The 17,094-nt window shown below is 34.4% G+C and overlaps 1 protein-coding gene across 1 annotated transcript; it reads left to right on the top strand.

Moving 5' to 3' along the window:
* The first annotated feature begins 4,921 nt into the window (after window positions 1-4,921).
* On the top strand, window positions 4,922-16,234 carry Pex7 (Peroxin 7). The gene is made up of 8 exons (XM_071599587.1): window positions 4,922-5,052; window positions 5,152-5,274; window positions 5,361-5,536; window positions 5,657-5,770; window positions 5,957-6,065; window positions 9,603-9,799; window positions 11,926-12,011; window positions 14,273-16,234. Exons 2-8 carry the CDS (start codon window positions 5,169-5,171, stop codon window positions 14,445-14,447), a joined length of 963 nt encoding a protein of 320 aa, XP_071455688.1. The 5' UTR covers window positions 4,922-5,052; window positions 5,152-5,168; the 3' UTR covers window positions 14,448-16,234.
* The last annotated feature ends 860 nt before the right edge of the window (window positions 16,235-17,094 follow it).

Raw genomic sequence — 17,094 nt, 5'->3', positions numbered from 1 at the left:
TGTTTGGATTCACGATGATTGTTACTTATGTGTGCCATCCATAGAATGTTGGGATGGAAAATTTAACTCGACGTAAAAGAGTTCTTTGTGTGCGTACTGTGCTTGCAAATTCTAAAATTAATAAATTAGCTGTTTTTTCTAATTTCATCATGCTTGGGAAAATTTCATTTTACTAGGGATAATCGGGTTGCAAAACTCATCATCTTCACGGTACATACGGCTATCAATATTATAAATTTTCAAAGTAAACAATTGGAGGAGACTTTTTAAAATACGCCATCGGAATGCGATTTGTAGATGTGAAATTTCGATTCACTCCCAATTGAATAAACCATTAACCTAACTACAAAAGCTTTTGTAGCAACTAGTAATCTTTCTCGAAATGGGGTAATTAATAATAAACTTCGGTAAACTTCCCATTAAATTAGAAAGTGATCTAGTTGCGCTGTAACAAACTTATTCCGTCAGTGAGCGTGCACTCAGTCACTTAGTCTTTTGATTCCGTGCTATCCGTGAATGATGCTTTTACTAAAAATTATGTTATTTCCATTTTACATTTAATTGAAATTCATTCGCGTGCTTTTACTTGAAATTGAAACAACTTTGGCGTATTTCCATCCTTCTAGAATTTATATAAGTAATTAGTTTGCTGTTGTTTCTGTGAAATAGTAATGTAAGGAATTAATTTCGTGCCCTATCGTAGAACATTTTGTAAAACTTAAATTAAATAACTTACATGTTAAATATCTCTTCCCTAAATTTAAAGTTATCTATACGCAGTGAATGTGTAAATGACGCTGTCCAAAAATCATTTCTTCGTCTGCGCCACTATTCACCCTACCAAAAGATACAACCTTTCTCTGGTCTAAAAAATAATGCATGCGTATGCAAGCCTCTTTATCCCCTGCTCTACCCTAGACAAATCTCAAAGGAAAACAAAGCAAATCGGAATTTGCAAGGTTTCCATCTGAATAGGGAGAAGGTCAGATAGTGTCCGAAGGGACGCTAATAACCCAATTATGACACCCTTCCACAATTCGTGAAATATCATGGTAAGGGTCTCTTCCTCGTATCACCGTGTTGATTTACGTTTAACGTTATTTTATCTCACAAAATTACATGACTGTCCTGGAGACCTGCAAGAAGATTTCCATTTCAAATTTCCAGTGCCAAACTGACAAATACTTTTCGAACAAAGTTGCAAAAATATCAAATTTACGAAGAAAAGTAATATTATTTTCAGAGCAAACAGTATCGTTATCGGGATTGTGAACTAGTCTCCTTGAGAAGCCTCAATAGTTAAGAAAAAGAACAAATATTTTGATAGTATCCGGCATTATCCGGGTTTCATCTTTGAGAAAAGTTTTTCGCTTCTCCTGTTCGATCCTTAGCGAAATATTTTGGAGTCAAGATCCACATCAATTTATATCTAAGGAATAATAGTTTACAGTCAATTTAGAAATTGCATGATCATGTATAACCTTAACACCTATGAAACCATTGCCTCAATGTATTCCGCAAAATACTTCAACTATTAATATTCATTCATATGACATACTCATGAAGATACGAACTAGGCTAATTAAAATACTTTGACGGATGTTAACAGCTTATTTTTATACTAGATCCGTATTTGTTTACTAATTGTTTATACATTAAATGTAACCATGTGTTTGTAGTCAGATCTGGTGCTTTCCCGACGTACCTGCTAGATGAAGTTTTCTCGGGTCTGAACCTCTGACCCGGTGTAAGACCCGAGAAAACTTCATCAAACCATGTGTTTGGTTTATCCCCGTTTTTCAGGGCTTTTTCTTCGGTCCAAACGGGATTGTGGTAGTTATTCCGAATTTCCGTGCAATATATCGAAGATATCACGCGCAAATTAAATTAACCCCAAGGTAAGGATCCTGAAAGAAATACAGTGTTTGCTGGGTCCTATTCAGGTCCTTGTGTGCGCTGTATTTGGTTTACTCGTCTCTTATTTGAGCCCAGAATGAGACAATTATTTAATGCTGTGTTGTGACGGTGTTCAGTAAATTTTGATCACCGTAAAACAGGCTCCAGTTTTCATAATACCCAAAGACCTAAATGGTGGAATCACGGCCATTTGAAGACTTTTTTCAGCTATTTGAAGACAAAACAGCTTTTAAGAGAGAAGAAGAAAAAAGAAGCTTTTAACTTTCGAAGTGGCTAGGAGTGGAGGTTTTGTGTGTTACCTTGCATAAACTCCCGTGGTCAGATTAGACGTAGGTAGGCTGACAAGAAAAATTACCAGCGATCGGTTAAAAACGTATCATGTTTTCAGTTTAAGATGATACGCAAATGAAATATTTGTTTTCACTTCGGATGGACTTTTTGGTGACGTGATTGCCCAGAATTTGCATGGAGACGACGCCCTTGGCATCGTAATGAGATCATACACTGACTGCGCAGCTCAGAAGCTTCATTCGCATTATGCGGCTTTCTGACGCCCATGGGCGAAGACTAATCTAAAATCCGGCCAGTCATTACTTTCTATTTGGAGACTCTTTTGGTTTCCCTGAATCGGACCCACAGAAGTCCTAGATTCTTCACTTCTCCTTTGCAATGTAAAAAGTCATTCATGTTTTATAAAATAACGCGATTAGAAAGTGGTTTTTTCTTCTCCCTACAACAGTCTGCTAGACATAACGTTATTAGTTCCATTCGTTATTCTTTCCATTTAATCAGGAATAGCCCTCGAAATGTTTTCCATGAATTTTGGCACCCCCTTTAAAATTCATCGCAAAATCATTCTGGCGGCATTACATTTACACCCTAACCCCCTTATGATATTTATTAATTTAGAATTAATCCAAAAAATAATATTTTATGCTAATTCACACCGCGGTATTTCGAAATCAAACTCACTTCTCGAAAAGTAAGTATCGTATGTCGGTGTTAACGTGTCACCGTTTTCATTTAATTTACTATCCATTTTTGTCGTCAGAGTTGTCACTTTATTCTATTTGAGCTTTTAAAAACTGTGTAGAGGATATGATTCGATAGGATGGATTGGCTAATCCAGAACCCGTATGTCTCAGATCGCACAGGCGCTGATATCGAATGGAGAGTCGGATTAGGGAGTTATTTTTAGACATTTCCATTATCATGTGTTTTTCTTAATATTTATGCAGAAAAAAGTAAGAATACATGAGAAGCTGTGTCAATGAGAGGTAACCGTGAAGAGTTCCGCACCTACTTATCTGCGGAACACTTCAAAACTGTTAGATTTGCGTATGACCGAGGGTTAGTTAGCCGAAGTAGAAATAAAGTGAAAGCCGTGCAATCCCCATTTATTTCTACTACCCGGTCAGCGAAATGGTTACAATCAGTACAGTGTTTTAAAGAATCATTGTGATAGGTATGGGCTGAAATTTAATCATAAAGAACGAAGGTGTTGAGATTTTCAATAAATACGTCGGCTGAGATAAACACTATAGTTGGGGGACATAAACTAGAACGGATAGAACAATAAACTTATTTAGAAAGTGTTTTACCTGGGAAGCGGGCAGAATATTAGAGGCATAAAAAGAAATACTTTAGCCACATTACTCGTCATAAAGTGGCGGAAGTTAATGACAAGAAAACTTAAGCGTAGATATAAAATAAAGGCAAGTGGAAATTATCATAAGGTGCGTGGTTTGTTATGCTCGGAAACCTGGTATTTAGGGTGATGGGATAAGCGTAAAATGGAGACTTTCGAAATGCGAGTGTTAAGTAGAATTGAGGAAATCAAATAGATGGGAAGAAAAACAAATAACGAGGTTCTAGGCATTGTAGAGGAAGAGAGAAGGTTGGTGGTAATTAGAAGAAGGCAGAACAAGTAGATGCCGGAAATACTGAGAGGTAATGGGTTGCTGAATAGAAGGGAAATTGAGGTTAATGGAGGAAAAGGATAAGCATTTTGAATTAAATTAAGGGAGGTAAAAGGCATGCAGAGCTAAATAATGAATTATCTTAAAATGAAGTAGATGTGGTGGGGTTTAATAATATTTTATATCATGTTAATTAGGAAATAGGCGTTCAAAAGTTTGTAGTGCCATCCACCAAGATCCATTGCCTGCCGTCTACTGCCATTAATAATATTTATTTGAGCGTACGATCAATCTATGCATATAATATGGATCAAATCCATGTTTTAACCAAAATACCAATAGCCTCTGCTAAATATCCACTACTAGCTTGAAATCCTTTTACTGCCCTTTGTCTTCGATACCGTTTCGAGTAATTTTTGAGCACATACTTCTAAATTTTCTACGTCATTTAAGAGGAGTGGAATGAAGATAATACACGTTCTTCATTACACGATATCATCCATTTGCGACGGTCTCATGATCATTTGTTGTCTAAAGATTATAAGTTTGTCGTATAATTTGAGTTTGATGTAATCTAGCAATGATGATGTATTCAGGTACTTTCAAGTTCAAATTAGAAAATTTACAATGCTTAGAAAAACCAAGGCTTTACATACATCATCATATAAAGGGCTCAATACCTCATTCTCTTGCCAATTCGTCCATTTAAATTATTAATCGGTTGTACATTAAAACGTAATATCATATAATAATAAAATATTCCTCATATTCAATACCACTGAAATTTCAGGGCACAAATGGATGGCAGGTGAACGTCGAAAGAATTCCCGAAAGCGGTGTGATTGAAAGATTAAATTTGGCGCCCTACCGTGGTTACAGTAGAAGGTCGGTTATTTTGATGTGTGGCCATTTTTGTTATTTGCTTCCTAAGGTTCTTTGGTGCAGGTATTACCATGTTTTTGGCATTAATCGATTCAGAAAATGCCCCATGAAATTTAGTAAGCATAAATATTTACCTTTTTAACCGGTTAAGATTGCTTTTCTAATAGCATTTGTTTTTCTCAGCTGATTCCATTATTGTCACCAGAGTTGGCGCTGACATACGCAAATTATTATTATGGTCAGGTAGGGAGTGTATTTGTAGAAATGATGCTTAGTGAGTGAATATTAATAGTGTGAAAGGAAAATGATTGTGGGAATCCGTTAAAAGTTTAAGGTAACCTACGTAATAATTAACCTTTTTGAGTGTGTATCCATCTTGTAGTTGATTGTTTAAACCAAATATACTGAAGTGCTTGGTTTGTTTTTGCTGCAGGAATCATCAAAACAATAATGCCTACCTTCCTGACACCTAATCGCCATGGGTACTCCGTACGATTTTCACCTTTCCAGCCGGATCGAATTGTATGCGCTACATCGCAGTACTTCGGATTGGCTGGTAAATATTTTGCATGATTTTTATTTTGTTATTTTTTGGTTGGCTCTCCTTAGAGGAGTACCACTTATATCGTCTTATATTTGCAGGAGGCGGTACATTATTTCTTCTCGAACTAACTCCGGAAGGGGGTATCATCGAAATATCAACATTCCAGTGGACTGATGGCTTATTTGACGTTGTTTGGAGTGAAACTGATGCAAATGTTGTCGTCAGTGCAAGTGGAGACGGAATATTGCAGTTATGGAACGTGACCTGCCCTCAGGTTAGAGATGCTGGGTCACATTACGAGATAAAAATGCTCACCTTTCTTTCTCTAGTATGTTAATTAAACTTATTTTTATTGTATATTTCTCTAAAGCGGATATTATTTTTTTAATTTTAGCTTCCACCACAAACGTTCAGGGAACACAAGAAAGAAGTATATTCAGTTGATTGGAGTCAAACGAGGCAGGAGCAGTACATCTTATCAGCATCATGGGACTGTAGTGTAAAGCTTGTAAGAAAGTTAATCAGTGAATTTTTTATTCTTTGTCAGCGTCAGTTTTTTGTTATTAAATAGTTATTTTCTCAATTTTGTTATTGCGCCTCTTTTATTTTAAAGAGTTTAAGGTGTGGATGTTCTATTGTTATTTTGAAATGTAATTTGCTGATATGTTTGTTTCTTTCCTGAATAATTTTACAGTGGGACCCAAACAGACCCAGCTCTTTGGCTACATTTCTTGGGCATTCTCAACTTGTGTACAATGCTATGTGGTCTCCGCATGTGCCAGCATGTTTTGCTTCCGTCTCAGGTATTTATGAAACGTTTATGTATATTATTGTGAAAATGAGGTAGGTATATACTATAGACTCTTTCAATGCAATACAAATACAACAGTTTTTCATGATTCATATTGATTACTAAATATTTCAGTGCTTGAAAAATTGGAGGAAATCTTAATTATGTTCATATTGCCCTCAATGAGTCTTTATTTCAATGGAATACAACTTAATTAGGGGTTTTCATGGTCTGGGAATCTTTTGGGAATTGTGAGCTGTTAAACTTGTATTAAAAGAAGAATTAAGGATATAAATAGAATGAGCCAATATGAAAATGAGGGAGGATAATTATTATTTGCTTTCAAGCCATGTCCAAAAGATTCTCCAGTCATCCTAGTTTATCCAGAGTTCGTTTTCTATATTCATCTTGCACATCCAGAATACAGGTAGCCTTCATTATCTCAGGTGTGACTTAATGGAAATTCTTGACTTATGATATTTTACTTTCATCTTAAAAAGGTGTGCTTCCTTTTCCCAGTGAATATGTGTCCAGAAAAGTATCCAAGCCACATAGGGTTTTCGATAATCCTGATTTAATGATTTAAAAAATAGTGTGATATCGAACAGTTTTTGGATGCTACTACCGGCCCATGGTGAAATGAATCTCTGTTTTCATGAGTGAAATGTGAAAATGATCTTCTCGCTATGTAAAACTAGCACTTAGTTATCAAAGTGCTTACTTGCCCAATTTTAGTCCTGATTTCCTGACGAGATGGCTCTATTTGAGGGAACCCTTCTGTGCCTACATGCATTTTTCTGCATATTTTGTGTGCAGAAAATACACTCCTCACATTCTAGTTACCAAGATATTCCATCTTTCATCAATTGTATGAGGAATTTAGCATTTTTAATCTGTAATTCTTCCTCTGTTTTACTGAAGTGACACTTAAATTTGTTTTTGCAAAAGAAAATGCCTCAATTATCAAGATAAATGATATCCATGTATTAAATATTGCCACCACTGAAGAATGGGGTAAGGAGTAGGGCAAGGCTATATTTATTACTTTTCTCTCCCCTCTTTGTTAGCCAGAGGAATAGCCCAAGTTATGCTAAAAAAATGGTTAAAATATTTTGTCTTTAAATGAGATAGCCCATTGTTTTGGGTATGAAGCTATTGATTGATTTCAATTGATGAAGATCGACTCTGAATTCTTCCTCCTGTGCTCCTAGAAGCCTGTCATGTGCACATCAGATTTCTTTCTACGAGCTTGAAGTATGACTTATCTTTGGAATGCAAGATTTAGAATCATGGCGATCAAATCATACAGCTTCCCGGGAGCAGATGCAGACTCTGATCACAATTTAGTTGTTCTGAAGTGTAGCATCCAATTCAAAAAGATTAGGCTGGGGAGGAAGGTTAGGAAATGGACTGTAGAGGTATTGACTGAATTGATGAGGAAGGAGTATCAACAGGCTGTAGAGAATATCATGAGTATGGGAAAGGAGCTGGGTACTATCAATGAAAAATGGGAATATATTAAAAGTGGGATATCGAAAGCCACAAAAGAAACTATAGGAACTGTTAATGGAAAAAGGGCAAGTAAATCATGGACCATGGATGAGATGATTACAAAGATGGATGAGAGAAGAAAATGGAAAAATGTAAACACAGAGTTAGGCAAAGTGAAGTACAAAGAGTTAAATAATAAATTGAAATGTGTAACAAATAAAAGGAAAGAAATGTGGTAGAAGACTCAGTGCTGGAAGGGTGGGCAGTGTTAGGAAGAGGAGTAAGGCAGGGTTGTCCGTGTCACCTGTACTGTTCAACGTGTATGTGGAGGAAATGATTGAAGAAACATGGGAGGAACTGGAGAAAAGATATGAAAGTCGGTGGGGAATTCATAAAATCCATTAAATTTGCTGATGATCAAGCTTTAGTTTGTCAGTCAACCAAGGGATTGCTAGCATCGCTGAGTACATGGGAAATTTGGTGTGATAGGTATGGGATGCAAATAAAACTAAGGTTATGTGCTCTTCGAGGAAGAGAAAGGCTAAGCTTAACATTAAAATAGGAGGGCAAGCTTTAGTTTGTCAGTCAACCAAGGGATTGCTAGCATCGCTGAGTACATGGGAAATTTGGTGTGATAGGTATGGGATGCAAATAAAACTAAGGTTATGTGCTTTTCGAGGAAGAGAAAGGCTAAGCTTAACATTAAAATAGGAGGGCAACAACTAGAGCTGGTTGAAGGTTGCTGAGGGAGTGAATCATTTTGAGGAAAGGAAGATGATGGAAAATAAAAGGAGTGGAAGTTGGGAACCATTTTTCATTACAAAGAGAAATAAGTATAAGGTTCTTTAGACATTTTAAGAAATTTCAAGCTGCTCTGATGCATTTGTTTCAAAACCTTTTGGTAAGGAGTGTATGTAGAACTCTAGATTGGAATTTGCTGCCCTGAGTATGGAGTAAATGTTTGGAGAACATGAGGATATGATTGGCTTTAGAGGAAGAATAATGAGATGTTATTACACCAAAAATACAAATTTCAATATGTACATTTACATAAAATGAAAAAATAAGTCATTTAGAACAAACCATCTATAATGTTGAAGTCTAAAACCATGGAAAGATTGTTTAATGTAAGATGAGAGTGACACTGATGAAGACCATGGGTGCCTAAATATTTTAAGAGGTGATTTGGATAGAGCAGTGAAATAAAAGAATCAGCGCAATAAACTCAAAGAAGATAAAGTTGTTGAAGAAATTATCAAGATGCTACTGGGGCAGAGCTAAAGAGATAGTTACTGTATTAGGTCATCAAGAAAATTTGGTGAAGTTGATGATTACTGAAGGACTTAAGATATGCATGCTGGTGATGTTGTCATATTATTATAACTAATGAATGGTCTATGAGCATTGAGTAGCATTGAACCTTTATTCAATATTTGTGCGTTTAGAATGCAAGCACAAAACGTTGGCTACAAATTAGGGTAGAAAATCAATAGCTAGCTATTTGAATACTAAATGAGGCTCAGAAAGAACAGAGAAAATAATGGAATCCAAACTCAGTGTAAATATACTGTTAGAAGAATGATCTGAATCAAAAAAGTAGTTGAAAATGATATTATAATAAATGAATGACCTGGAAAATAATATAACTTCTCTGTATAAATGTTTAATATATAGCAGATGGCATAAGTTAACATATTACCTAGAATGGCAATCAAAGAAATTAAAAGTGTGAAGAGAAAAGCATGCTCGTTCTGGTAGGTGTCATCACAATCATGACATAAATTGAGAAGACCTACTTAGAGTAAGTAAATGACTGCAGCAGTGAAAGGCAGTTATCCCTCATAAGGGAAAAGAACTAATAAGCTGAAGTATTAGATATGGAAAAATGGGAGGTGGCATTCAACCAATCTTTGGGTGGAAAGAATAATGATATTAGGTTTTATTTACGGTGTAATAATAGAAATTGGTTATAAATATGTTTACTCAGGTATTGATTCTTGTCACACATGTTTGTGGGATGTGCTCTAAGTAAGATTATCATTTTTTTATTGCCCTGAAGGTGATGGAACTTTAAGAATATGGAATTCCCTCATGCCACAACGAGCAACTATGACTGTTCGTGCTCATGATGCAGCTGAAGTTCTCAGCTGTGACTGGTGCAAATATGACCAGAATATAATTGCCACCGGTGGATCTGATGGATTAATAAGAGGCTGGGACTTACGTAGCCTTGCCTCACCAATATTTGAGCAGAAGGTAGGTTTCTGAGTTTTTCATTCAAAATGTGGTTATATTAGGGAGTCATTGAAAGTGATTCCATTTTCCTTGTAATTAATGTTTCTTGTTTTTTAAGTATTGTCTTAAATGTAGTCCCCACTTAAAAGAAATTGGATGTGCGTGTATTGATAGAATAATGCAATGTATCATCATCAATCAAGTGGTGAGGTTAAATAAAAAATTTTTTTTGACTATGCACTGAAGTTCCATTCATATTAATCAGTTGATATGCCAAATATTATGCTCTGCTGAAACTAATGAATGAAATACTTACTCATATTCTGTCTGTTAATAATGAGATAGCATCTCATTGCTTCCTTGTAATATCCAAAACTATGCATTTATGTATGTATGAAGAATCATTCGCCCTATACAGTAGTACAGTGCATTTACAGACACTCAATTCACAAAATCCTATAGTTTACATTAATTAATTATTAAACATTTGATTATATTGAATTAATTAAAGCTTTTCATTTAAGAATCCAGTCAAAACCTCTTTATTAAAAATTTGTTTCTGATACCTAGAATTAAGGTAAAATCTCATTGATCTGTGGAAATGATTAGTCAGTTTTATTTAATTTTTCAAGGTTTGTTCATAATTGTACATTTTTGTGTAATGTATATTGGTTAATGACAATTACATTGAGTTAAGAAGTTGTTTATTAATGTGGTATGTTAGTGAATTTCTGAAATCTCCAGATTAGTTATCTGCCAGGTCAGTAGTCCGAACGGTGAAAAATGTAAGGAATTTGTTTTGTGGCGAGAGAAAGTTGTTTTAATCATTTTAAATAGCACCATAACTGTTGACTGAGCAAATTTTTCATGTTTCATTGTAATATTGATTAATAATGCTTTAAAAAGATGTAAATGAAATGAAAGTCAAGCAGAAACTGGTAATTCTGCAGGAATTTAATTACATGCAAAAATGTAATAAATATGGGAACTCATTCTTTTAATTTTTTAGACTTGTCTTTTTATTTATATTAATTGCAAATTTTATTTATATTCCTGTTAATATTAAAGGGTAAAGGACATCCTTTGGTGTTTGGTAGGATATCTTTGATTTTTATGTACTATTTTATGTGTCCATAATTGTTCTTTTTGAAGAATTTTGGAAATCTGTACATGTGTGTGTAGTGGAAGGAATTATGATGTACCCTGCTGGCTTAGTGTGTAACTGTAGGCTTCTATCATTTTGATGCATGAGGGAGCAGGGAAAGTATGGAAGAGAGGGCATGGAAGGAGTAGAATGAAAGGGTAATAAGAGAGGCAAAGACAAGCAAGTGGTAGGTTAACCAACCTGAGTAACCCTTGCTGGTACCCATGCTCATTCACTTCTCACATCTGCAGTGCTCTCTGAATTAAATCACTGCTCATCTGAAATCATAATCTAGAGTGTCTGCTGTATTCTCCTGACAATTAGTTTTCTTCACCTGTGCAATGCAATGGAGCTGTCAAGTTGGTCACATAGGATGCCTTTTTCGACGAGATGTCTGCCCAAATAAACCACCCTTTAAATCATTTTTAAGTGGCTTTGATTCTTCATTCCAAAATGGACCAGCTGCACTAGTGCCTCTACCTTTGGTTGGCCTGAAGACATTGTTTTAAAAAATATGTTTGAGCTAATTAAAAATTTATTTTTGAAAGCATATCCTAGGTGTTCCTTATCAATGTCAATATTTTTTCTAATAATTAGTCATTGAATATCTGAAGGATTAGTTCCATTGGTGAAGAAAGATTGGCAATGTAGTTGTGTCAAATCTTCACACACTTGAGGAGGCAGATTGAAATCTAAACAATGGTTAATTTTTCCCCTGTATTCTGATCCAATTTTGGTTGTTTAATGGAAAATATGTCAAGATCAGTATTTCTTGGTATCAGTTAAAACAAAATTATTATCTCCTTGGCGCCTTTGGTTGGTGCGCTCAAAAGAGTAAGCATAAGCAAGGTTTCTTAATTTTCATTCATTACAAATGTACAAATTAAGGTACATGTTTCAGCATTACAAATGATTTTTTTCATTTATGCTGTTTACAACATTGAATGCATGTGTCCATACTTTGAAGTTTGAACTAATTCATTGTGTGTGTATTAATCTACAGGGCTGTGAATATGCAGTGAGGAGAGTGCAGTTTTCCCCCCACCACCTATCTGTGCTTGGATCTGTGTCATATGATTTTACTACACGGTATGTATAAATTCTTGCTTTTGGTAATGGTTTTTAGAAAACAATAAAAATCCTCTTCTGATGTATCTGTGGACTGCCCATGACTCTGATCCTAAATGTTTTGATTCCAATGGGCGAGTATTGAAGCTGGGAACTATATTTTTTAGGAGAGGCAAACGATGCCTCTTAATTTATAACAATCCAACAAATTTTTTAGTCTAATCCCAAATGACTAAGGTTGCGATTGTTGCGCAGAGTGGTGCTTCCAATTTCATTGTGTGTCTTGTACAAAAATGGCCATATTTCATTGCCTATTTTTTGTATGTGGATTATCTATTACTAAACGTAGTGCAATGATCCTATGTATTTTTCTATTCAATGATCAAATAGTGACACTATGATTAAGGAAGAAGATATTTTTGGAGGGGCAAATGCTGGGGCACATAACCTGTATATATTCAAACCAGGATTGGGGTTAGCATCAAGTTCAAGTACAATGCCATTTTGGCATCGAAATGGCCATTAAGTGGACAGGCAGGTAATTTCGTGTAGGAGGGTTCAATGTGTGACCATTTAGAATAGGGAAATGGTAAATTGTGCAGTGGGGGCTTAATGGCTATGGTATGACACAAGTGATTGAAGAAAGTCATACAGGGAGGGGTGGGGGAAGAGGAGGGAGGGTGTGTACTTTTTCAAGGTCATTTGTGCTGCGAGTAATGGAAATGGGTGGGGAAAAATTAGTTTATTGTGTAGACATGCATTTACATCCATTATTAATCAAGTTATTTTCTCTCTATTCCAGTTTTTTCCATCTTAAAACCCATAGGAATTACATGTATTGCTTTTGGTTTAAAGTTATCTTTGGGGTTGTGTGTTTGGCAAAATGCAAAGTAACAGCTGAAATTAATAGTTATTCTTTGGAAAATGCATTTTTACTTCTATTGTAATGGATATATTCAACTTCCATGAGGTGAAACCATAAAGTTTATTGACCTTGTTATTGTAGCTATCAATTATTGTCTATTTCCTGGGAAAAATTTGCAAAAGTGTAATGATTATGATAAAAACAATTGCATTGGCTATATATGATGATGGGACATGAGGATTATCTCACTGATTTTGATTGATTAAAAGAATTATACAAGTAACATTACTTTTCAATGTGGAATTTTATTTACTGTGCTCTTTATATTCATGGGATAAAAGAATTTTCTAATAATGTTTTTCTTCGATGAATGTGCTTAGAGTAAAAATACGTGCACACATTTTATTTCAAATGGCATTTGAAAATCGCAAGTGTTGGCCATTACTAATCAAATTCTGTTTCTTCTTCAGTATGCACATTCTCTTCCCTCCTAAAGCTTTAATAAAAATGTGTTTGTGGAAGTAAAAAAATAAAATAGTAAATTATGTGCACTTAAATATGTACTGAATTTGGTTCTTGCCTCAAACGCATGCAGTCAACTCTCGATTATCCATGTGTGGATTGTCTGTTTTGTGGATTATCTGAGCTATTCTCTCTTCCCAATACCTCAAAACTTTAATTGAATTACAATCATAAAGATAATTAAATGCTTTGAAACTTCGATATACCTGTAAAAAAATACAAAATTGAAATACCTCAGGTTGATAGTATTTAATTTTTATCATAAAATTAAAGTTGCCAATGGTATTTAATATTTTAATTTAAACATTTTTGTACTATCCATACTTTCCCATTATCATTTTCCTCACATTCGTAAGCCCTGAAAATTCTATATTCACCTTTAAGACAAGTAAATACATAGTTTTAAATACTATGCAAGTAAGCTATCCACACTGCATGATTTTAATCAGTAGCATATGATGCATATGAAACCATATCAGCTGTCTTTTGTCAATCATTTATTTTTTCCTGGTTTATTTTTGGTTTTGCTTTCTGAAGAAAATATGTTCTCCTATTCCCTTGATGATAGTTCTGTGTTCTTGTAAAACTCTAATTCCACCCTTATTTATATGGTTGAAAAGTGTAAAAAATTATATTTTTCATTGCTAAAAATCTCAAATTAATTGCATGGAATGAAAAAGAAGGGTCACCACGTGCAACTGTTGACATCACATGTATAAATTTCACATATTATGGTTATCAGTTTTATTCGATTATCCATGCTTCATTGAGATAATATTTATTGTACCAAGTCACGTCATTTTTTGTAGAGTGATTTTGTTCTAGAGAAAATTTTCACTTTAATATAAAAGGTGCCTTAAAGGTAATATACTAAATGCTTACTTTTAATTTTTAGGATATGGGATTTTAAGGCTTCATCTGATCCTGTAGAGACAGTGAAACATCATTCGGAATTCGTGTATGGCTTGGATTTCAATAATCACGTTCAGGGCCAAATAGCAGACTGTGGCTGGGATTCTTTAGTGCACGTCTTCACCCCAAGATCTCTTGGAATGGCTGGAGTGAAATGACTGAGTGAAAGCTGGAATGAATTGGCTGGCTTCTCCCACCATTATTTTTGTTGTCTGATACCCAATTGTTTTCTTGCCCAGGTTATATTTTTAATTAACCAACACATTATGAAAGCATTTTTTTATGAATAAGTGTTTGACACTCATTCCAAAGTAATTCTGCTGTAAGCAGATGCAATGGAATGCTGTAAAAATGTGGTGTTGGTTTTCCTTGGAAAGTATTCTTTCCATGCATAACTCATTTGGAGATATATACATATGTACATATGTGTGTGTGCCAACTTCATTACACAGATCTCATTCCTGAATTTTAAAAAGGAACGAGTTGTAAAAAAAAACAAGTTTGATTAAAATCTCAAGACGACATATTTGCTTCTTCCATTACTGTGCATTATGAGAAGAATTGAGCGGTTAAATATTTCACTGCAACAGTGGCCAACTTGGTGTTAATTAGAATTGATAATAGTATTTGGTCATTCGGTGTTTTGCTGTTTAGTTGACTATTGCATTCATATAAATGTAGATATGTACTTTACCTGTTGAGTGATGACATTTACTATTTATTTTGGATTAATTTTTAAACACTTGGGGGGATGCAATTGTTAAATGGAGTTTGAGAAATTAATTTGTACTTGGTCAGGGACAAAAAGTAAGGTTCTGAATTCATTTATGGAAAGACTACAGATTTTGCTCTGTCATATATATTTAATCATAATACCATTTTAGTCTTATGAATGATTAATTTTCTACAATTCAGTAGTTGGATTTGGTATTCAACACCTTCACATCTTTGAAAACCTTCCTTTATATGTGTATATTACTGTGAATATATTTGAAATGGAATTTAAACATCAATTTACAGATGAATCTTCCATTAGTGGTTCTAATGTTTTGCATTTGCTCACCCATTTGTGGCACAAATATTTTAATTCATTCGTCTTCTGTGAATTCATGTTTTTCAATATAATATCAACTTTCAATGGCATTGAAAATTTAGTGATTTCCTATCAATACATTGTTTATTCTTAAATGTTTTGATTTTTGTCTGAGGCCAACAATATGTTAAACATAAGCCGTTTTAAGTGAAAACCAATGAGTAGGGCTTAATGCAATTTACATAATTTAATAGTGAAATGGCATTCTGATTATTTATTGCAAATGGAAAATGTGAATGGGCAAAGAACAATTGGAGTTGTGATTTAATTTTAAAATGTGAGCATTTTAAGAGAGGAATTAAAATTTCTCTCTTTCACTTAAGTTGTGCTTCAGAAGCAAGCTCCCATTTTGGGTTCTGTAATTTGTGAGCAATGTGTGTGTTGGGCTATGGAGAAATTGTGAGTGTGAGTGTATTTAGAAGGCTGTGTCAGAGCATTTTGTCATGTTAAAGAGCCAGTCGGTAAGAATGGATTAATTTCTTAGAGTTGCCCTTAATGTATGGTTTTGTGGACTTATCGAATGACAGCTATGCAAACACGAGGGCAGATGTGTGATTGTTGAAGAATTTTATGTTTAATAGTTGGCTAAAAGTTCAGCATCCCAAACATAAATACACATGCTCTCTGCCAGTAGCCTTTTTTTTTAGGTGTATGTAAGTGAAATTTGTTGAAATTGTTGAATTTTTTAATGGCATAGTTGAAGATATTACCTCAATTGTTTCTGTACATTGCTGCCTAATAAGGCAGGGTTTTGTTTATTTTTTGATTAATGTTGGTGCTTCAGCTTTGGTGAACGTGTGTTTTTAAATTTGCATTGTATAAAATATATTAATAAACAAATTTTTGATGGTATTTCATTGTATTGCTTGTTATTTTCGGCATCAGAAAATATGGCTGTGCATAATTATCAAGGAAAAGGCAAGGTAATTTGACTCATTATGGCATATCAGTTTACCTCAATTAAATAGAAATTTTATGTGTTGCATCTAATATGCATGACACAGTTTCTCTCATACTTCATACTACACAAAGTTCTGGTTCATTTGCTCTAATACTAATATGCATTAGGATTTAATTTTTTTCATGAAAATGGCGGTCATGTATCCCATAGCATATTATGACAATTACCAAGTAACAATTTTGAAAGAGAAATGTTGTCATTAATGAGAGTAAATGTGTTTAACAACATATTGCTGTCTTAGTATGAATTATTCTGTATCTTCTATACCTTCTGTCTTTAATCTGGGTGTCTAGTAGTGCCTTAGGGTATTTTTGTATGGTAAGCTTTTTCTTTCATTGAAGGAATTGAATCCATGTTCTATGTTCAACTTGCTCGCAGGATATATTGAACTTAGGGTGAGTAGTATGAAAGGGAGAAAGTATAGTTAGAATGGTTTCTAGTTTCATTATCATCCTACCCTTTCATAAGAGCCAAAAGATGCCCACAGCTTGATGCTCTATAAGGACAGGGGGCAGTTTTCTCCACATGGAAGTAACTTAGTGATTGAAAAATGAATGCACTTAGATGAACTAGAGGAGAGTGAAATGGTGAAGCACCACACTAATTGTCTCCCTAACAATCCAGATTTAAAAAAAATAATGTTTTGACAAAAATACAGGGAGTGAAATTGTAAAAGATTTATTCTTTTTCAATTATGAATACGTGAACATCAGTCTAATCCATATAATTATTTGAGATGAGTTTTAAAAGA

The sequence above is a fragment of the Hetaerina americana genome, unplaced genomic scaffold (assembly GCF_022747635.1).
Source record: "Hetaerina americana unplaced genomic scaffold, ioHetAmer1.1.p SCAF_11, whole genome shotgun sequence".
Lineage (NCBI taxonomy): Eukaryota > Metazoa > Arthropoda > Insecta > Odonata > Calopterygidae > Hetaerina > Hetaerina americana.
Note: the sequence above shows the minus strand (reverse complement) of the source record. Positions and strands in the feature narration are given on the sequence as shown.